The following is a 21,065-nucleotide window of genomic DNA, read 5'->3' as shown; positions in this document are numbered from 1 at the left end:
TAAAATACCAAATGCACTTTAATGAGTTCCAGATTTTGTTCCCAGAAGGAATTTATAACGTGTCAGTACATGATGCAAGTACACAGCTTCCCCCAAACTACAGGTGCCAGGAGAACTGACTAAAACACAGTAGGTATTTAAAATCATTATCGGAAATTAATCAATCAGTTTCCCACAGTATTAGAAATAAGGCATATGTCAGGTGTGCAAATGGCTGCTATAGGTAGTCCTCAGATGCCATATTTGCCCTTTAGTTCTTCCACTTTTGCTATGTAAGCTTTCATTGCATCTTCTTTGGACGTTCCTGGAAGACAGAACACAGGATGCAGTCAGACACCCCTTACAGATTCTGACTTTCCATGCAGGTCACAATCTTGCTAGAGCACATAGTAGCATGGAACCAGAGAGCAAGGGAGCTAAGAAGGTCACTGGGCTGTGAATCTAGCATTGAAGTTTTAATCATGTGTTCAGCAGTCATGGGAAAACAGTGTTTAGAAGCAAAGTTACACATTTGTATTAACAGCAACTAAACTGTGTATTAGTTCCATTGATGCCACACCCAGTGGTTACAGAAAAGCTACTCAATTGACTTAAGACTGCATTTAGAGGTAGTGCTGGATCCCTAGAACACCAGAAAAAAAACCCCAACCATTTCCATAGATTAAACCACTTGTTTGGCTCCTCACTTAAAGCAGAGAGCCCAGTGACATCTTCCAGTGAGGAAAGCTTTAGAAGAGACAAACCAACTGGAGGGACAGCTCAGTCCCTTGGGTAAATAAAGATAAATAGAGATTTAGGTTTCTTCTGCTGTTACAGTTCTCCTTTGCATAACATCTTGGGCCAGCTGGGCATTTTGACCTTAATTCCCTTTCACACAGGCTACATTTTCCAGGTTTACTTCTGCCTCGCAGAGGTAAAGAAAGGCAAGAGTTAATTATCATAGCATTCTAAACTCCTAGAACTCATCAAGGCAGAACTACTTTATTTCTTGATGAACCACATATGATTTCCTCCCTAACTATTTACTAATTTTTTTTTTTTTAAGCAGATGCTTACCTTTCAATGCATTCCAGGCATCCCACTTTGCTTTGCCTTTGAAGTCCAGCATACCAGGGCGGTCTGAGGGAGACAGGGTAAGCAACAGAATTAATTTTTGTGGTCTGACTGCAGATAACCTACTACTTCCCTAAAGGATATCTAACTCTTAACTATGATAAAATACAATAGCTTCTACTTCCAGCTATTACTTACTAACTTGCAGTCAGGACATGACCTCCAGTGAGCATGTTGGAACTCTGGTGGTGCCAGAGATATTCTCTGGTAAGTTCCCTTAAGACAACAGCAGCATTTGAGCAGAAGAGCTCAAATCACACCAAATAGTGTGATTTGGTTTTCTAATAAGAATCTGCTGTCATCTGACAGCCATCTAATTAAAGACCATCACTCTAAAATAAAGCAGAAATGCCCTAAGGTCCTTTACTGTCCATTACACATGAAAACAAAAGCTAGTAGCATACAGCTTGGAATTTTTAATATTAAAAGTAATGGTATGGTTCCAACGTATTGCTCTGCATCTGTTCTGCCATCTAGGGGTAAAAGCTCTGAATTCTAACATCACTGCAGGCTCCTTCAGGGTGAAATAAAGAAATGAGTGAGATATGGGTGTGTGTATGGTTATTCTTCAAGTAAAATCCCCCTCTGGGGTTTTACTTCTTCTCTGCCTCCTTGAAGACAATGCTTAGGATTAACAAATGGACCTGGACAGTAGCCACAGAAATACCCTTGTACTGCTCATATGGCAGTGTCACCTGCAGAGCTAGGTGGCAGCTCTACTTCCCTCCAACAAAAAGCCCTGTTGGATTAATTCTAAAGGAGCTGCTCTTCTAGAAAGCTACTGCTTGAAAAGAATGCATTAGCTTATAGAAACCTTGGCATACTAAGAACTCTATAGAACCATTTCACCCTGGCAAAGATTAATAATGCTAAAGTCCAGCCACACCAAAAGGATTGCATATTAAAACCAAAAGAGACTGTGAATGCCCACATTTACCATTTCCTGCACATTTCATTACCAGCCAGGGCCATACAAATGTCATCAGCAACTGGGTCAGGAGGCCAGTGCTCCAAACAAATGACCTTTTACCTTACTAATTCACTTACTCAAGTGTTACACAAGGTCAAGAGGGCTTCATCTTAAATGTTCCTCTCAGGCTGAGCTACCAGTGGCAGAAATGTAGCGAAAAAAGTAGCAAGAGAGATTTGTGTACAGCGTACCTGCAGAGATATTTCTGCTACTGTTCTTCCAACATGCAGTATTTAACTGCAGGTCCTATAAAAGTTCTCCTCCCTTTTTTTTTTTGGCTAATACTATTTTTAGCAGCCAATCCACTTTAAAGAAGCTGCCCCCTCCCCGCAAGAACTGCAATCCCACACTAATATAGTTTGCCTTGCTGTTAAACTGAGACTTATTTGTATTAAAGCAACATCCCTTGACCTGGGCAGCTACTTACTGCTAGGTCTCCAGACCCAATATTTGCACAAAACTAACCCAAAAAGGATTCTCAGACCGTTGCCATACGATTTATGTGACTGCAGCTGGGTTAATCTAAAAACCACGGGTTGCACAAACCTTTATCAGCTCAGCCTCTACCCGCCTGCACATAAATCCATGCCAAGTGGGTATTGAGTCATTTTTGCTAAACCGCAGGATTGCACCGACAAATACACGCAACAGGGGAGACGTTTTGCTCCCCGAAGTGCCTCCAGCCCAGCTCCATCCATGCCCCATCCGCATCCTCCCCGCTCGCCGGGGCCCGGTCAGAGGCGCAGGGTCCAAGGGGCTCGGCCCGGCCCCCGCCTCCCCACCGGCGGGAGTCTGAGGTAGTACCCACCCGTGTTCACGTCGCCCACCGTGGCCTGTTTGTAGTGGCTGTAGATGTCCAGCATCTCCTGGTCCGTGGGTTGGGACTTGAGCTTCTTCACCTCCTCAGCGGCCTTCTGAAACGCAGCCTGGAAGGGGGAAGGACCCGGGATGAGGTGGGGGTGAGCACCCGCAGGCGGCTGCTGCCGCCGCCAACAAACGGCGGTGTGGAAAAATAAGGTACCCACCCACGGCTCCCCACGGTGCAGACCCTACCTCACTCATTGCGACGTCCCCACACTACCCCGACCCAGCGCCGTCTGCCGTGCCGCCCCCCCCCCTCCCCCGCTTCACCCCTCGCCAGAGCGCTCGCTGGCCAATCGCAGCGCCCTCGCACCGCTACCGCCAATCAGCGCCCTCCGGGGGCGGGGACAAAACGAGGGAGGGGCCAATGAGAGGGCGGAGGGGCGGGCTTGGCGGGGGATCCCAACGCTGCCTGGCGTGAGGGGTGAGCTCGGACACAGCCCACGGGGGGGCGGGGACGGGCGGGGAAAGGGGTGGGGACAGAGCGCCTCGCAGCCAATCCTGAGGGGAGGTGGGTGGCAAAGAAAGGACTTGATTGGTGGAGCTGTGTGAGGCGGGGTCAGGAGAGGGACCCGGAAGTGCCGGAAGGGCAGCGGGCGGTAAGGTGGGCGGCTGCTAACGGTCGCTTTCGGGCGGGGCGGGGGCAGGGGGCGAGCTGAGGGGCCGAGCTGAAGGGCGAGGGGCTGAGGGGCTGAGGGGCTGAGGGGCTGAAGGGCTGAGGGGCTGAAGGGCTGAGGGGCTGAAGGGCTGAGGGGCTGAGGAACTGAGGGACTGAGGGACTGAAGGCTGAGGGGCTGGAGCGAAGGACGATCCGCCCGAGGGTCTGGTGCTGCTGACGGGAGCCGGACGGGCCCGGAGAGGCTCTTCCCAAGAAGTGTTGGCCATCAGCACCCCTGGCCCGGGCAGCGTCCTGAGGGAAACCTGCGGTGCTGTCCCCGGAGGAGGTGCGGGGTAGTACCCGGTCCCAGGCCTAGATGGGATCAGGCTGTTTGGTCTGTGCAATAAAGGTGAAATTTGGAGGTTTCTCATGGCCTGTGCTCTCACATCTGTATTCCTGCAATGCTTTTCCTCTTTGTCCTGTGCCTTCCAGATCTCAAAATCATGTAAAATAGCATCAAGAAAATAAGCATTTTTGCTATTCAATACAAATGTAGTTATTTTCAGGTGCCAAGTATGCTTTTCTTTTATCCTTTATTTGTGTATCACACAAATTTTGTGTGTCATGTTATTTACAAAGAAGGTGGAATGAGAGCTCTCTGGATTACTAACCAAGGGGATGTAAAAGCAAGTTGTGTTGTCATGTGGGGGGTCTGTGCCCCCATTCTGCAGAAAGTATTTCCAGACATTGCTGCTTCACTTCACCAGGATACAGCTAAGGCTGGGAGGTACCTGGATACCTGCATGATGCTGGGGCAGTTAAACAAATCATCTTCAAACCAAAAAAGTCAAAACCAGCCCCATGAACACCACTCTTCCCCTTCCAATAAAGGGATGAGTAGGAAAGAGGATCTTTTGTGGGACTGGAAGTGGTGACTGAAGTGCCTGCAGTGGGACAGAGGATGCTGTGCTCCTGGCTGATGTTGCAGCACTTAGACTGGGGTCTGCTCATTGCTGCAGCAGCCATGGCAGTTCAGTGTGTGACCAGAAAACAAGGTTGTTGAGGAATATCCAGCACCCAAAGCAGTAAAGATTGCTGAGGCAGTAAATAGCTTGCTTTTCTGTGGAGAGAAAGAACCAAGAGAACACATGGGCTTGTTTGAAGAGGGGCTTGGGTTGATAAGGTGAATCCATTGTCTTTCCTGCTCTGGTAAAGTAGTATAAACCCTGTAGGGCCATTCTTAGAGACCTACTGTTATAGATTGAATTAATTCCATTAATTACGTTGTTGTATGCCAGGATAATTATTTGCTATATGTGGGGGAGAAAGGGAATTCCACTTCACGTAGGGTGGTGAAAGTGAGTATTGTGTAAGAGCTTAGGCATTTTTCAGGGTATTATGTTCTCTACAACATAAGTACATTAGAAAGGTTTTGATTTTGTTCATGTCAGTACGTTCTTTTAGAGCACAAGGTTACTTAGCAGGTAGAGTCTTCAGTCACCTAAAACCCAAAAGATGTACTTGCACTTATGCATAACATTTTTGTGTGTTGAACAGGGATTCTGATGCTGTATTACACACCACAGGTATAATACTGGACTGTTTGGTGTGCAGTATCAAATAATATCCTAGGTAACCCTATTTGTTTTGGGATTATTTTAGTGTTTGTGTAGGAACACTAAAAAGGAAGGACTACAAGACATAATGCTAGTGAATTTCTTGCCTTTTAGTCTTTGAATGAGGCCCCACCTGCACCATGTTTTCGACTTATGTCCCTACACAGAGGAAAAGCAATGATTTCTCCCTTTAATATTATTTTCCAGGTTATTCAGAATTAATTCTCATGTCAGGAGAAAGCTCAACAATCACCGTTCGTCTTGTTCGCTCTTTTGAACACCGGAACTTCAGACCTGTGGTGTACCATGGAGTTAACTTGGATCAGACAGTAAAACAGTTCATGGCTTTTGTGCAGAAGGGTAAGGGGCTGTTGTATTATTCATTCATTTACTTCAGTGCCATATATTGGTGTTTCTGCACGAGAAAGTGGAGGGGAGCAAACAAATGGGAATTCTGTGGCTTTGGGAATTCTGTGGCTTTGGTAGAGATGACAGAATTCCTTTTACATCCCCTATGTACAGCCCTGGATGAGAGGTCTGGAGTTAATAGGATCTTCTGTGTTCCATGTGCCATGCCAAAATTTGGTTAGATTGCTCCCTCTGCCCAAATCCCCATCTTCAGTAAAAATGAGACAAGGGCATTGCCAAGTTTGGCTTGGTGCCTCAGGCTCCCTGAGTAGTTCTGTCAGGCAGCTGTTAAAAAATTAATAGGAGTAAACTAGTTGAATTTAGTGAGCCTCTGATCCTTAGGAAATACACCAATCTGTGGAATGTGGAAACGCAAGTCTGGCTGCTCTTTGTGAGAAGAGAGGATCTTGAAAAATTGTTTTTGACACCACAAGGTCTCACTGTGCATGTTTGCTTTTGAGTTTCTGTCTCCATCTTCAGCTTTGTGGTGCAGATTTACTCATCTATGGGCTTTATGTTTTAGAAGCCTGGTTGAAAGTGAAAGTGTATCTGAAAGTTAATGTAGAGCAGCCCACGCAGCAGCTCAGTAGTCAGGGAGTTATCCTCATTTTGTAGGTGTATTTCTACACCTCTAAATGGAGACATTCAAAGGGTGCAGAATAATGTAATTCAGTTTTTTGCATGAAGTCAGCTTAAACAAGTCTCAGCCTGTTAGAGCTGATAACATTTGAGCAACTCCTGGGATGTTGCCCTGGGCCTCTCAGCTGTGTTGTGTTTTCAGCAACTACCATGCTTCTAAACAGTGAGAGGCATGGCCAGGTCTTAGGATGATTTTAGAAATCTACAAGCACTTTCAGAACATATGGTACAGCTGCTGTTATATAGAACAGAATAAAAAACAGTGCTAAGAAACTTGCTTTTTTTCTATTGAAACAAAGTTAGTATCTTGAAGAAGATTTTTTTGGAGCCTCATTGCACAGATGGATGGTTAGGTGCTGTTCCTGGTCCAAAAGGAGATGTGTTCCTTCTTTCACTACAATCTGTTTTGAAGGAAGAGTTTGATTGTTAAATTACTGATGAAATTATGGTTTCAGTCACCTTGCTGCCAAGCACCCCTCAAGTGGCTGAGCCTTCCAGCTGAAGTCCCTGGTTGTCACTGGGAACACTGGTGTCAGGGAAGGTGTTTGTGTTCTTGCAGTTGCTTATGGGTTTTGTCCTGCATGTGGCTGAAAATGCTACACTGGCACAGAGAGGTGGTAGATGTCCTATCCCTGAAAACATTCAAAGTTAGGTTGTACAGGGCTCTGGGCAGGCTGGTGTGGTTGAAAATCTGCCTGCTCACTGCAGGGGAGTTAAACTAGAAGACATTTAAACATCCCTTCTAACCCAAATTACTTCCTGATTTTAAAGAGTTGATTTCCTACAGTTTGGGTTCATTTCTGTGTCTGGTTGGCATGGCTGTGTTTAATGAACAATTTGGTTATGAATGACAGATGTCAGTTGTTTGGATAAGGTAAAGAGAGATGCTGTGCAAACTGGTAACAGGATGTTCCTGGCAGATTTCTGAAGGATAAGACTCCTGTGATCATATCCTAATTGCATTCACTCACTGTCCTCATGGATCCTTTTGTTCAGAGGGACTTCATGCTCCAGTGAAGTTAATCAGACATGGAGTAACTACAAAGTCTGAGCTAAAGGTTATGGTTTAGTATTTGATGCTCAAACAAATCTCTTGTGTTGTGGATTTATTTTGATGTAAATGATGTCCAGGACGCATGCATAAAATAATGAAAAGTAAAATAATGGAAATAAATAATAAATAAGACAACCTTGTTTTAATTTTGTGCTTTTATTTTAATAGATGTGCCTTCAAGAACAGGACTTCCTCCTCCTTTCAGAAATCACAAGTATGGTAGGTGTTTTTTTTCTTGTGTTACTTACTGTAAAATGCAGACATAATAGTTTATGCCAATTTCTATAAAGTTAAAAGACAGCTCTGTAGAATACTCAAGCTGGTGACAGTGCCTGCCTGAATTTGCAACTCTACTCAGCCCTGGTAGCTGGGATTATGCCACGTCTGCAGATCTTGACCATTATTTGGAAGCTCTCTATTAATCTTTGTGTCGGGCTGCATGGTTATACATTATTTAATAATTGGTACTGATGTTTTTTAATTATTTTTTATTACAAGTGCTGATTTTATTCTAATGACTAAAATTAACTTTGATTTTACTCTAATGAGCAGCTTGTGATTTCAGATGCTTTGAAATTGTTGTTTTCTATGTGCTTATGTATTTCACTATGTACTAATTGTGAAGTCAGGAAAAATGGTGAAGTGGGAGCTGAAGGCAATAAATAGAAAATGCTTAGGATTTCTGTATTCAATAATTTACTCAGTATAATAGAAGCAGGGATACTTGGCTTAAAGTAGGTATAAATGCTCTTAAATATACTCTTAAACAAAACAGCCTAGTGTGAAATTTAGGCTAACTTACTTCCTTTCTTTCCCTAAACTACTTCCTTTCTTAGGTTTGTTAACTTGGATATCAGTAATGTATCTTTTCCTAAACTTGGCAATTTTGAAACTTCCCTTGGGGTTTTGCTGCAAGTGATCCTCTGCCTCCCATGTTCTTGGAGTTGACAAACTCCTTCCTCTACAGTGATTCAAAGAACTGAATGAGGAGCCTATTGAATACATATGAATGCCAATACACTATTTGCCTATTACAAAAAACCCCACAAAAAACGATCAAAAAAACCCCTTTCATTTTCTTTTTTTGCTGATGGTGAAACATAGTGCAAAATGAAAGAAAAAAAACCCCAAGTAAACAAGTTAGGGCTTAAGATTTACAGTGGCAAGGACTTGAATGTTACTATTATTTTTAATATATTATTTAAGGTCTTAAAATCTAGGTAACTGTAAGTTTGACTTAGGAAGTGCCCTTCCTCCCCCTAATATCTAGGTGAGGGGCTCCTATGGAAGACTGCTGCTACCAGTTGTATTCCTGCTCATGTCTATCCCTGCTGCTTGCTTTTCCATCACTGAGAGCATTGGTATTTTTTTTTTTTTTGAAGGTGTATTTTGTGGCTGAACATCTGTTTGTGCTGTGTAGGACTGGGTATAATGTGGGTGAAAAACACTCCAGAGCTTTCAAACCTGTTACACCAGTTAAGTGGAGGCATAATTCTAGTGGGATGGTGGTAGCTGCATGGAAGTTTTCACACAGAAATCAAAGCCAAGTTCTTCACCTTCCCCTCTGGCTGTGAATCATCCATGTTCATGGTTTTGGCACCTCTTGTGTTCTTTACTGTCTTCCTTGTATTTTGGTGCTGAAGGGGCAGTGAGACTTTGGCACAAATAGTGCTCCTAAGAGTTAGATTTTTTTCTTCTAATTCATTTGGCAGTGCCAGAAATCTTAGTTGGACCTGTCTGTCTCACCTTGTGCCAGTTTCAGCTTCCTTCTCTCTAGAACCCAGTATCACTTTGTTCTCTCATCATTAAAAACACCATAACATTTCCCCTTTTGGCTTGATGCTCCAACTCACATCACAAAGTTCATGACTTTCATTTTCTTTTCATTTCTTTGTATGCATCATTCTTGTCCTTGGTCTGGAACTCTTTTCAGTCAATCTTCTCATGTTCCCACCCTGTCATTGCCATCTTTTCACTGATGATGGCAGCCAGGGTGCCAGCTTGTCTCATAAGCAGCTTCTCTTTTTTCCATGAATGTGGAGCAACAGGGTAGATCCTTCACTGATCCAGGCTTAGGATGTGATTAGATGACTGTTGTTTTGGAACATCTGTTACTAGAAAAGGAAAGGTAAAAATCTGGGAATATGATTGGGTGGGACTCAATTGGGAAGAAATAGGAAAGCCAATGGAGAGGACATAAGGCTTTTTAGCTAGGAAGCAAACAGACTGTAGTTTTGTCTCTCTAACAGGGTTAGGGAAGCCATTTAATAGCCAAGATAAAGACCCAGTAAACTTCTGGATGCCACTGGTGAAGCAGTGAAGAAGTAAAATCGAGACAATAGTTCAGAGGATGACTGAGCAAAGACTAGAGAAAAGGGGATGTGACAAAGAAGATGGAGAAATTTGAAGCTAGCAGGCAGAGGCTGGATTGTGTTTGCTGTGGTAGAAAGGTTTCATGATTTCAATAGGTTTTTGCTGGGCTTGCTTGGTCTTTTTGAAATGCTTTTATCTGTTGGATCCAAGAGCTGCAGTTTTGTGTGTGTCTTGCTCCTAATTACTGCAGTTATTGCAGCAAGCTAAGACTGCTTTTTCAGTGACTTCTGTGGTGTGGTGGCAATACAGAGTGATTTTAGCCTTCTGTAAAAACATGTAAGTGTAAAAACATTTTAAATAAAATGTTCAAAATGGGCCAGCGTGGTATGGAAACAAACTCCTCAATAGGCATGTGATCTCTGTTCTTCTGAATATCTGAATACTCGTTCTCAGTAGTTTGAGAGTTGTTTTAGCTTGTATATTTAACTTTCTTGCATCCTCCACTTACCAGACTGTTTCAATGAGTAGTGTTAATTTAATACCCAAAAGCAAACTAGAACAGAAAATGAGCAGACAAATAGAACTGATTTTTACTTCTTTGCTGGAAACAGATTGATTTGTTATTCTGATTTTTTTCAAACACAAAGGCTTGGAGTTTATTTGGGGTTTTTTTGTTTGTTGGATGTTTTTTTTTAGTGCTGCAGGGGCATCCTCTTACTTCCATTCCCTCAGGATCTTTGCACTCATCTTGTGAGTGCATATTATTGCCACCATTTTTTCCCTTCTGTTAACAAAGCCCTGCCCATGCTGCCAGAGGAAAGCAGTATTTCTTTTTTTTTTTTTTTTCATAGCATCATTTCTCAAAATGCTACACTGCACAGCATATCAGAGATAGATATTACTGAAGAGGGTGTAGGATAAAACAGAGGAGAGGCTGTATATGCTCATGGAAAATGAACTTGCTTAAGAAAATTTCTATGAGAGTGCTTTCTTCATGAGAACGAAAATTTCAAGAAATGATCTGAAGTGGTCAGGTTACTGTGTCTTAATCACTTGCTGCCTGTCACCTTAACTCCTTGTCCTGCCCCTATTGCATGTGTAAAATCTGTTAGGTTGAAACACCCTAACTGACATTTAAATTGATAGATTTTGACTGGCAATTGGGACAATCATTAATTAGTTATTTTATTTCAGTCAGTAGACAAGCCCAATAGGATGTGGTACCTTACGGTTGGATTTATTAGTTTAAGAGAGAGGCTGCAGGACTAGGAAATAAAGGTCATCTCTTTTCTTTTAGACTGAATACACAAAATTGTGAAAAGAACTTCCCCCCCCCCCTTTCTTTGTCTGTCCTTCACCCAGCTTTCAGTGTTACCTGCCTATTAAGCCTTATTTTAGGAAAATATTATCTTTTCTTTCAGATACAATGAAGATTATTCACCAAGCACACAAATCTAAGGTACAATTACTAGCTGTATTCTTCCCCTCTAAGTGCTTTAATTCAGGCATATCTCTGCTCTGTCAAACAAGACTGGGACAGAGACAGTCAGTAAATCCTTATTCTTATCTTTTTATTTTGATTCTCTGATTTGTAGACCGGTGAGCTTGTAGTGAGTTTGGAAGATGATGAGACACTGATTTTGAAAGAAGACAGCACACTGAAAGCAGCTGGAGTAGGTAGGAACACATTTGTATTGACTGAAGGTGCTGTTCATTGTGATTGTCATTAAACTGATAACTGGCTGATTATGTTTGGATAGCCTGCTGAAAAGTAAATGCTATTCCTGATGCTCTTTACACTACTTAATAATTATTCAGGGAAGAAGGGGGGATAATGTACATTCAAATCATTGGACTGAGGGCAGCAGGTATCTGCACTCCAAATATTCAGAATGCAAATTGTGATTTTTAGAGGGTATGCTTATAATTCTGCTGAGAGTAATTTTAAATGATTGACAGATAGGTTATTAGTACCGTGTCTGCTTAGTCTTATCAGTAACATTTAAACTGATGTTTTGGTTAGAAATGTAAGTTGTGGAACCAGCATGGAATAATGAAATAAGATTAGATTTGTTTAATGTGCAGCATACAGTGCCTGATAGCCAGTTTGCTCAGGAAAGCTCCAGCAGTATCATTTAGAGAATGTGCTGAACATAGCAAAGAGCTGAAACTTGACCTGATTTCTCACATTTTGACAGGGGGACTACATATAGGGCATGTCTTTTGGTAATAATGTAAAGAAATGTCTGTCATGATAAAATTGATGGTCCTTGGATGTCCTTTGGGCTTCTCATAAATGTGGCTGAATGACTTTGTGGCAGCAGGGTACTTCAGGGATGTAGTTGCATTCCACCTTGATATGGACATCATCTCATTTGAATCTGATTTGCCTAGCTGGAGAGCTTAACTGCCTGGCTCTTAAGTGCAGGGGTGTTGCAGAGAAAGCTCCCTCCTGTTCCTCATGCCCTCTGATTGCTCCCCAGCTATTGAATGGAAATTCTTTCTCGTAGATTTCTTGGCTCTTTAATTTCTTGCAATTTCTTCTCTGGTTTTAAGTGACTTGAGATCTCTCTGATATTTTTCTCTGGGGTGCACTGCAACTGCCTTCAGTGAACTTTGCTAAAGGTTTCTGGGTGTTCCTGTAACACAGATGATAGTTATTTTCTGTCTCTTTGTACTAAACCAGGTCTTTTTACCTGGAGGAAAAAAAAAGAGGACTCAGGAAGGAGGATTATTGGCACTCAAGTCTTATAGATTTGTAATTTCATTAGCAGATTGAGTTAAGCATGGTTTTTATGTACCTAGGGCATAAGAGGCAGTGCAGGAGAGGGACTGATGACAGTGCTAAATGTTGGATTAGGAAGAACATTTTCCATAGCTGGCTTCTTTCAAAAAGGTATTGATAAATACGTGTAGGTATTATCCATCTTTGAAAGTAGGTTTGTAGCTATGGCAGTGGAATACTTGGATGTGATTTTGAAAAAGGTGTCAAAATACCAGAGTAAATGTTCTAGTGAAAGGAAGCTGGAATGGGGCAGCCTGTTCTGTGTCTCAGTACAAAGAGAGAGGTGGCTTGTTCAGGGCAGGAAACCATTTAAAACTGCTTTTATTTTTTTCAGAATAATTTGCAGCAGTTAGTCATTAGTATATAGTGAGTGTTTGTGATAGGAAAGAGAACCTGTTACTTTGTAAAATGCAGGATGTCCTTACTCCATTTTGAATTTTGATACGAAAATTAGCTAAGTTAGAAGTGGGGTCTTTCTAGTAAATCTTAAAGGTTTTCCTTTTTCTCTTCAACAAGAAGTGTAGCGTGACAGCATACACCCCTAGTCCTCATTTTGTACAGTTTCACTTCAATCAGCAAGAAGATTGATTCTAACATGTCCTATTGACGTGCTAGATTTTTCCCATATCTAGTCTTGACAAGATTTACCAGAATAAAACAGAATTGCCATTAGAAAATGTGGGAAGTTCTGGGACACACAGAACATTTTTTCTAAGCTGCTGTTGATTGCCCTTGGCACTTTACAGGGTTGGACCAGAGAGTTATAAATTATGAGGCCATTAGATAGTATCCTCAGGAAAGCCTCTGTGGCAGTGATTATTAGATTATTATTACAGTTATTATCTGGTCAGCAAAGTTAATGCTTCCCTGTTCTTTTAATTTGGTTGGTTGGTTTTCATTTGTTTGTTTTCTTTTTTTTTTTAAGCAGAGTGTGTATTAACAAACAATGTTAATAAACAATTCAGTATTCATTGCTAAGTCTTGTCTGTTTTCTAAAAACCCTTCTGCTTTTTTTTTTTTTAACAAGACAGGCAGACTTCATTAACTTCAGGTTTAATTTAAAAAGCAAACATGGAACTATTGGCACAGCACCTTAAAGAATTCCATGTTGAATAATTGTGAAGGCTTTCCATCAGATTTGTCTCTGTTCTGAATTAGTAATGTTGCTGACTTAATGTTTTAGAAGAGGAAGTCCTTGACCTACTGGGTTGAAAGAATTGTGACTGCTCTGAACCTTTGTGGGTCCTTTAGCTCTGCCATATCCCCTGTGAATAATTAGAGGTATTTGAAGGTATTGCTGGAGAAGCCAATTTGTGTCTTTCACTTTGCATATTGTTGAAGCCTCATGAATTAACCATCAGCAGGGCAAAAAATTAACTTCTTCAGACACATATTTTGATGGGTCATGAGGGAGAATGTAAAGTGATCTGTAAAATATTCTACTCATCCTCTAAGTATTAAATTATTATACCTACAGGCTAATTTAATGGAAAAAATAGTTTCTTTTCCCCTTTCCTAACAGAAATGCACACACATACAAAAAACCTGCATTATTTTTCCAGTATTCGAAGGTGTTAGAAATGCAATCACTTAATTTGCTGAATGCTTATACAAACAAATCTGAAGGCTCTGTTAAACAAATCTTATGGGGTCTTGTGTACATATTTACTTCCTTATATTCAGGTTCTTGGTGTTGTTTTTATTTTTGTTAACAACATCTTTAATACTGGAATCTGTTCAGCAAAAATATGAGCGGGGGGGGGGGGAGGGGGAAGTGTGTGCTGATCTGTAATTGTCTTTGACCAAGAAGTTGCCAACTGTCTTGTAAAATTCCAAGTAGCTGCCTGTTAGGTGGTTCATTTACTGGTGTGCTAAATATTTAATTTTTTTATTTGTTCTAGCAAATGAGACCGAATTAGCATTCTTCTGTGAGGAAGATTACAGAAACTACAAAGCTAATCCTGTTTCGGCCTGGTAAAGATCCCAAGAGATTGTTTTGTTTTCCCTTACTTGTAAATTTTCCTTATTCTGCTTAATGAGATTTTTCTTAAAGATCAATAAATCCTAGAGGATTGCTTTGCAAACAGTGCAATTCCCTTCCTATTGAAATTAACTTCTGTCAATATGCTAAGACTGAGAGAGGGAAAACTGGGGACATAAATGACCATTTTTCTTTCTTGCATTTCCTTTTGCTTTGCTTGCCTCTTAGGATGCAGGCAGTGTAATGGGACCTGTGACACACATTCCTGGTGTGATCCTGCAGCAGACATTAGCTGCATATGGAGGTTATACAATGCACAGTAAAATGCCATCACAGTGCTAACTTTTTATGAGAATGAAAACATTTTATGACCAAATCTCTAGGTATTTCAGAGAGCTGGAGAAGCAAATCTCTCTTTTTCAAGTCATAGCTTTACTTCTCTCGTTTAATGTTTGGTCTCTTTTGTTTAAATGTGCAGACTGGCAAGTGTTTCACACCCTTCACTGGTGAATGCTTTCCTTTATGTTCTCTTCCAGCCCTCTTTAGCATGCTGAAAGGGACAACAACTATTGGGAGGCTTTTATGTTAAAGAATCAGGTCCCCTGTTTCTAGCTTTACTTCATGGAGACACCTTCATGTAAGAGGTAGCAGCCCAAGTTCTGCCAGGACATCAGTCTGCATAAATAGGGACTGGGCATGTTTCCAAATGGCATCAGAGCTCATGGTTTCAGTTTTAAGAATAAACCTGAATGGTTGCATTTTTGTGAGGAGAGGCCCAGTCTGCAAGCCACATGTCTTCAAGACTAGAACTGATTCTTTCCTGCTTTCTAATACCCAAATAGGATCATAGAATCATAGAATTGGCTGGGTTGGAAGGGACCCCAGAGATCATCAAGTCCAACCCTTGATCCACTCCTGCTGTAGTTCCCAGCCCATGGCACTGGGTCTCTTTTTAAATATCTCCAGGGATGGAGAATCCACCACTTCCCGGGGCAGCCCATTCCAATGTCTGATCACCCTCTCCGTAAAGAAATTCTTTCTAATGTCCAACCTAAACCTCCCCTGGCACAACTTGAGACCTCTTGTGCCCTCTTGTCTTGCTGAGAGTTGCCTGGGAAAAGAGACCAACCCCCCCCAGCTCCAACCTCCTTTCAGGGAGTTGTAGAGAGTGAATACTCCATTACTATATGTTTGTTCTTGGTAATTCCTGGCTTTTCTACTATATTAACCAAGTCAAGAATAAGAAAAAGTAATCAGACACCCAATCGAGTACCTTTAGGTAGATACTGTTTATGAAATGGCTTTTTAGGGGATACCAAGATGGGACACTGTGGCTTTAAGCCTCTCTTCACTGAAACAGAAGTTATGCTGGCTTTCTGCTTTAGCTTGCTTTTTGGGTATAGGCTCTGCTAAATCAAATGAGACTCACGTGCAATTGCTTTAGACTCACACATTTACTCTCAACTCTGGGTGACAGCTGACAATGCTATTTCCACAAGAGACTTTCTAGAGAAGTAAGCTTACTGTTTCCTAGAGCTTTGATGATTTATTTTTTTTCTAATATGGACGTGTACTTGTGAAAGCAGATGTGTGATTTCCAAAGTATCTAAATAAAAGTTCCTTTCACTTTAGATGTAGGGCCAAGGACTGTTCCCACCTCATTATCTTCATCCTTTCTGACAGTTCTTTGGTTTACACTGATTTTGGTACCTGGTCTTACTCACCAACAGCTTTGCTTCAAACAGAGTTTTATTGGCTTGTTACAGTAGTCTTGCACTTTGTCATCTGCAATTAAAATGGTGATTGTTTCTTTATCTTGTAAGAAGTCCTCTGTCCCTGAAATCATCTGTGTTCTCTTGGGATTTAGGTGCTGGTCTGCATATCCTTATTAATTTGTGGGGAGAACTTACCACTTGCCTCCTCTTTGTGTCCAGGCTGCCTTTCTGTTGCTATTACCTGCTGTCCTCCTGTTCTGTGGTTCTGGTCTCCAGTCCTTTCAGGCAGATTTGGATTGGTTTTATGATCCCTTTTCTCTTAAGACATTTGTGTTTGAAAGAATCACCAGAATTTAACAACTGGCCTTTTTGGGCTAGTACAGTTACAAATGTTTGGTGCCACATTGAGTGTGGCACAGTGAAAGAACAATTCTACAGCATCAGTGAGAAAATGATAAATGCTTTAATGCAAATATTCACGAATGCTGTGTCTGGCACTCCAGATTAGCTTCACTTTCCAAGGGAAGAGTTAAACTGCTGCTCCATGAGCTCAGTTTGCTCTGGCTGTGGCATTTCACTGGCTCCTTTCTGTAGCAGCACAGTAGAGCTTTTTGTAATGCTCTCAGTGGCCATGCTTGGGAACAGGATTCTTCCTGAAGTGGTTTTCTACCCTGTTTTGGGTTTTTTTTGTGTTTTTTTTTGTTTTTTGTTTTTTGTTTTGTTTTGGGGTTTTTTTGTTTGTTTGTTTTTTTCTTAATTGGACCTCTAATAATGCTTCTTATAAATAAATCCCACAGCAGCCATAATTAATAACTGAGAACTTGTTTAGATAGATGCTGTTCCAACATTTTTCAGTGGAATATGATAAGCCAGGTGTTAAAGTAGACTGGATTTCAGAATTGTTGAGTACTGAAGGAACTCTATGAACACTGGCTAATAAATTACTAAGGAGTGAGATATCTGATAAGTCATATAGCTTTGCTAGTGTTTTCAGACATCATGAGGTAATAAGGATTAATCTTTCAGTGTGATGTCCTTGAAGCCTTTCACCAGGCTTTTTTTTTTTTTTTTTTTTAACAAAAAGAACAGCATCCAGAGTGGATGCTGCAGACCTGTAGAACTTCTGCATTAAAGGGCTGTGGTGGGGAAGGGCAATCCCAATGGAAGACAAGGGTGTTGTGTAGGGCTTCAGTATTTCTTGGGAAAAAAAAGAATCACTTCAGAGAGTGGAATTTTGGTTAGGGGTTAGGAGAATATCTCCTAAAGAAGAAGAAAGAAAATTGGAATTAGGAAAGGAATTATCATGAAGAGGAAGAAGAGGCAAAAATGTAACTAAATAAGCATGCAAAATTTTGCACGTACAACACTGAGCACAGAAATGCTGGAGCAGTGCTGCTTTTTATAGCAGTAAAAGAATAAAACTGGTGCATTTTAATAATTTTTTGGAATTGAACTCATAAGATGCTGGAACAGACATCTTGTTTTTTTCTGGCTTTGTCCCTTAACACTACATGCAGCAGTTTTTGTGGATTTGTGTATTTTTCTGTCCAGGGGTAGTTATGTTGCCTCTTGAAGAAGCAAGAGCTCAGACACTGCTGACATAGGTTGGGAAGCTTAATGTTGACACCAAAAATACAGGAGTCCTCAAAGATCTGCTATGCACTGCTCTTAAACCTGGGGAGCTGCTTTTTCTGATGTAAACACTCTGTCTTAAAGGTGATCCAGTTGCAAGCTGAGGTGTTTCACTTTCATTCTCTGGAAGAATTCAGCACATTCCCTGACAGATGATTGACTTAAAAACGAACTTGCAGGTAACAGTCCAAGAGTTACCACAGCCATGAGAGAACTTCCATGGATCCTGTCCTTGGAAGCTAACAGCCACAGAAATCCTGAGTATCCAGAGATTAGGAATGAAAAACCAGGACATGCAATAGTCATTCATGGTCTCATATGACTGATGGTTTCAGAGGAACTTCAGCTGGCTGGAGACAAATACTCCAGGCAAGTGCACACTTGTTCTTATTGGACAGTTTGGACTCAGCTTCCTTCCAAGTACTTCTTGGCACAGATTTGCAAATGATTAATGAGTCAAGCAAAGATGCCCAGGAGACAACTTTGCTACTTTTCATATTATCAGGATATTGACTTTTCTATTCTATTTCTTTTTCTGCCTACTTTCCTACTGAGCTAGAGAAACAGACACATCCTTGTATGTTTTCCCAGCCACTTCCTTTTACTTCTTGTTGTCTGCCACCTCTTTGGTGCTTTAAAGGTTGGGTTTGCACCTCATCTGATACACAATACCAGCGTCTCCTGTGGCAGTCAGTGGGTTTATTTATTTTTAATTAGTGAAGAAACATGCTTTGAAATAAAGCAATTTTTAAAACTGTTGGTAATACTGAACAACAAAGAATATTTTTTTGCTTTACAGGAGGATTTGCATAGGACATCCCTGTCCACTGGCCAGTGAAACAAAAATGTTTTTATCATAATGCTTTGTATCTTGGAAGGAAAAGATATAAGTTACATCAGGAAAAAAAAAAAAAAAAAAGTACTGAAGTAGCAAAAAGTGAAGACTCCGTGCCATGAACTGTCTTTGTCTGCAGACAAAGCCACCAGATGTCAGCACAGCCTGTTCTTTCATTCTCCAGAACCTGTGTAAGCCAAGAAATATGTCATGTTTACGAGGAGTGCTTATCTGTGGATTGGTTTAGCCTGCAAAGTCTGTACAAGGGTTCTGGTGATGAAAGCTGAAGCCTTTCTTGCAGAAAGTATTTATTTTTGTATTAAAGTCAAAAAGCGGCAAATTGAAGTGGTATCGGTGCTTGGATTCCTCGTGTTAGAGAGCATCCTTTGTGGAGCCAGTTCCAGCACATCTAAATCTCTGCATGCTGTGAGGTGGCATTTGCAGAACATCCATTTGAAGAATTGTCTGGAAAAGATCAGTGTTAATTTGCTGAGGTTTTGTGAAGTACACTTTAAGTATGCCTATTATTTTTTTTTTTTATAACACAAGGAGAACCACCCAGAACAGGCACAGGTGCAAAGCAGAGCAAAACATCTTCAGCAACGCAGCTTAAACACACAATAAATGTATCCTCCATGCTTCTGACCCTAAGCTCCTACTCTTTCTTCTTTGTAGAGCAGGGGCTGAGGAGAACCTGTCCTCTTGGCCACGCTTTTTGAGCTGTGAGGAGCTGAGCTGGGATATGAGTTTCAGAGCCCAAACCCAAGTGCTGTGCACAGCTTTATGGTGTCAGTCATTGAGCTGTGCATAGATGCTGCCTGGTTAAAAGGGTAAATCTGAATTGTTGCACAGGGACAAGGTGTGATGAACTTCCTGCTGGCATTCCTGACACTTTTCCTGTCAGCAAGCTTGCAGGTGCCAGGGAGACTATCAAAGAGGGGGAAGTTAAATGACTGGTAGAGCCTGGGTGACCAAAATCCTTCCTTCCTTCTGATTGGGCTACTTTAGTTCCTTGTAGCCTCACAGCACTGGTGTCAGGGTAGGGGTTTACCCCAGCTTGCTGACTGATTGCTTATTGATTGCAAACTATCACTTCCAACCCTCAAACACCATTCACAATCCAGAGGTGATGCATGGGAGGGTCCAGCTGTGCAGTCTGCAGGGGAAGACTGCTGTGTGCATGGGGGCAGCCAGCATGGTGCTGCAGGTTGTTTGGGAGGTGTTATTCTCCCTTCTTTCTGCACAGCACCCAGTTCTGCTTAGCTGGGGACCAGGACCTTGTCTTGAAGCATGGCATGCCTGGCACATGGCAAGGAGCTGGGGTGGGTGTGTGGGCTGGTGATGCAATGGGAGAGAGGATGGGACAGAGAACTTTCATCTGCCTGTTAAAGTATTATAGTATTATATAAAGTTATATATAGTATTACATAAAGTTATAGTATTTTTGATCAGATGTGGATTGTACAGTTTGTTTGCTAGCATCCTCTCTCTCTGGTAGCAATAGATTCTTCCCTTTGTGGTGGACTGAAAGCAGCTAGTCAGAAGAGTGGGAGATTCAGCTGGTAGTGAACACATTCAAGAGCTCAGTATGACAGATTAATGTAGAATTTTATCTTTGTATGTCCATTGCTGCTTTCTGCCAGGTGGATTACAGTATTGTGTACCAGGAAGGCCAGCAAGTAGTGTAAGAACTGCTGCTGTCTGCTGTCATCCTGTATCTTGGGAACGTTTAATTCTTGCTTTCTAACCTGAAGCCCAGGGAACATAGTCTGTAAGGCCAGTTTGGGAAGACTCTTTTCAATGAACTGAGGTTTTGTAAAATGGAAGATGTGGTATCTTTTATACTACTTTGAGGTCACATCTTTGGCTTTATGCATGTCTGTCCAACTGGAAGACAACAACTGGTTTTAGAGTCCAAGCAGCAGCCTAGAAATGAAAGCCCTATATCCTAGCAGTTAGTATCCTGGCCATTTCTTCACATTTCCCCCCCTCCCTAGTCAAATAAACACAGAAAGCAGACCTGGATCTTGCACAGCAACTTTGTTTTCTAGAGCATCTGCCTACTGGAGGCAGACATCTGATTGTAGGCAGCTCTTCCAGCTGGCAGGCTGGCTTGCCACAGCAGCAGCTGAAGCTGGCTGATTGCACATCAGATATGGGAAACAGATAAGAAGAGTAACTTACCAGCTGAACAGCAGCTGTAGTGATCCTCCAGTGCTGAGGTTTCTAAATCTAAAGCAGATTATCTTTCTAGGAGGACTGCAGTAGTGCCACTTTGAGTCTTTGAAAGGTTACTGTAACACTGGCTTGTAATATGTGATCCTCCTGGCCACACACAACAGATATTTTTAGTCTTTGATTAGGAAAGTCCTGCACACACTCTGCTAACAAGAGCTGCCTCTATTCTCTATCTTCCTCCTGGATATTGTATGCTCAGTTTTAAAACAAGCATGGCTCTGTCTTGCACTAAGAAACCTTGCTCAGGAATTCTGCAAAACTGCTGCTGCTGTTTATGAAGGCAGACTAAAAGGAAACTGTCCTGGTG

At 41.7% G+C, this 21,065-nt stretch overlaps 2 protein-coding genes across 13 annotated transcripts in view; one reads left to right on the top strand and one right to left on the bottom strand.

The window, feature by feature from the left end:
• Positions 1–3,274, bottom strand: DBI (diazepam binding inhibitor, acyl-CoA binding protein). The gene is made up of 4 exons (XM_071746552.1): positions 3,137–3,274; positions 2,892–3,009; positions 1,057–1,119; positions 1–304 (listed from the first exon to the last, which is right to left on the bottom strand). The coding sequence occupies exons 1-4, from the start codon at positions 3,143–3,145 to the stop codon at positions 231–233; spliced, it is 264 nt and encodes an 87-aa protein (XP_071602653.1). The 5' UTR covers positions 3,146–3,274; the 3' UTR covers positions 1–230.
• C6H2orf76 (chromosome 6 C2orf76 homolog) overlaps positions 2,967–21,065 on the top strand; it is a 38,833-nt gene continuing 20,734 nt past the window's right edge. For 4 of the 12 annotated variants that reach the window (XR_011726461.1, XM_071746549.1, XM_071746551.1 and 1 more), the window contains exons 1-6: positions 3,431–3,543; positions 5,366–5,518; positions 7,428–7,478; positions 10,994–11,031; positions 11,168–11,249; positions 14,259–14,331. Coding sequence is in view for 11 of the 12 variants with exons in the window: in XM_071746549.1 (XP_071602650.1) it covers positions 5,386–5,518; positions 7,428–7,478; positions 10,994–11,031; positions 11,168–11,249; positions 14,259–14,331 (377 nt within the window). In the remaining variant the exon portion in view is untranslated. Of the gene's footprint in view, positions 3,101–3,430; positions 3,549–5,365; positions 5,519–7,427; positions 7,479–10,993; positions 11,032–11,167; positions 11,250–12,377; positions 12,469–14,258; positions 14,442–14,566; positions 14,598–16,272; positions 16,577–17,769; positions 18,866–20,774; positions 20,815–21,065 lie in introns of those variants that run through there. The other 8 variants (XM_071746542.1, XM_071746545.1, XM_071746550.1 and 5 more) reach the window with 8 other exon arrangements.

The sequence above is a fragment of the Heliangelus exortis genome, chromosome 6 (assembly GCF_036169615.1).
Source record: "Heliangelus exortis chromosome 6, bHelExo1.hap1, whole genome shotgun sequence".
NCBI lineage: Eukaryota > Metazoa > Chordata > Aves > Apodiformes > Trochilidae > Heliangelus > Heliangelus exortis.
The sequence above is the reverse complement of the archived record's forward strand: the minus strand, read 5'-3'. Positions and strand labels throughout refer to the sequence as shown.

What these genes read in the sequence shown, in the direction of transcription:
- DBI (XM_071746552.1), bottom strand. An exon ending in GGTGGGCGACGTGAACACGG is followed by an intron (nt 1,120 to 2,891) that starts GTGGGTACTACC and finishes TGTCTCCCTCAG; the next exon opens with ACCGCCCTGGTATGCTGGAC. An exon ending in TGCCTGGAATGCATTGAAAG is followed by an intron (nt 305 to 1,056) that starts GTAAGCATCTGC and finishes TCTGTCTTCCAG; the next exon opens with GAACGTCCAAAGAAGATGCA.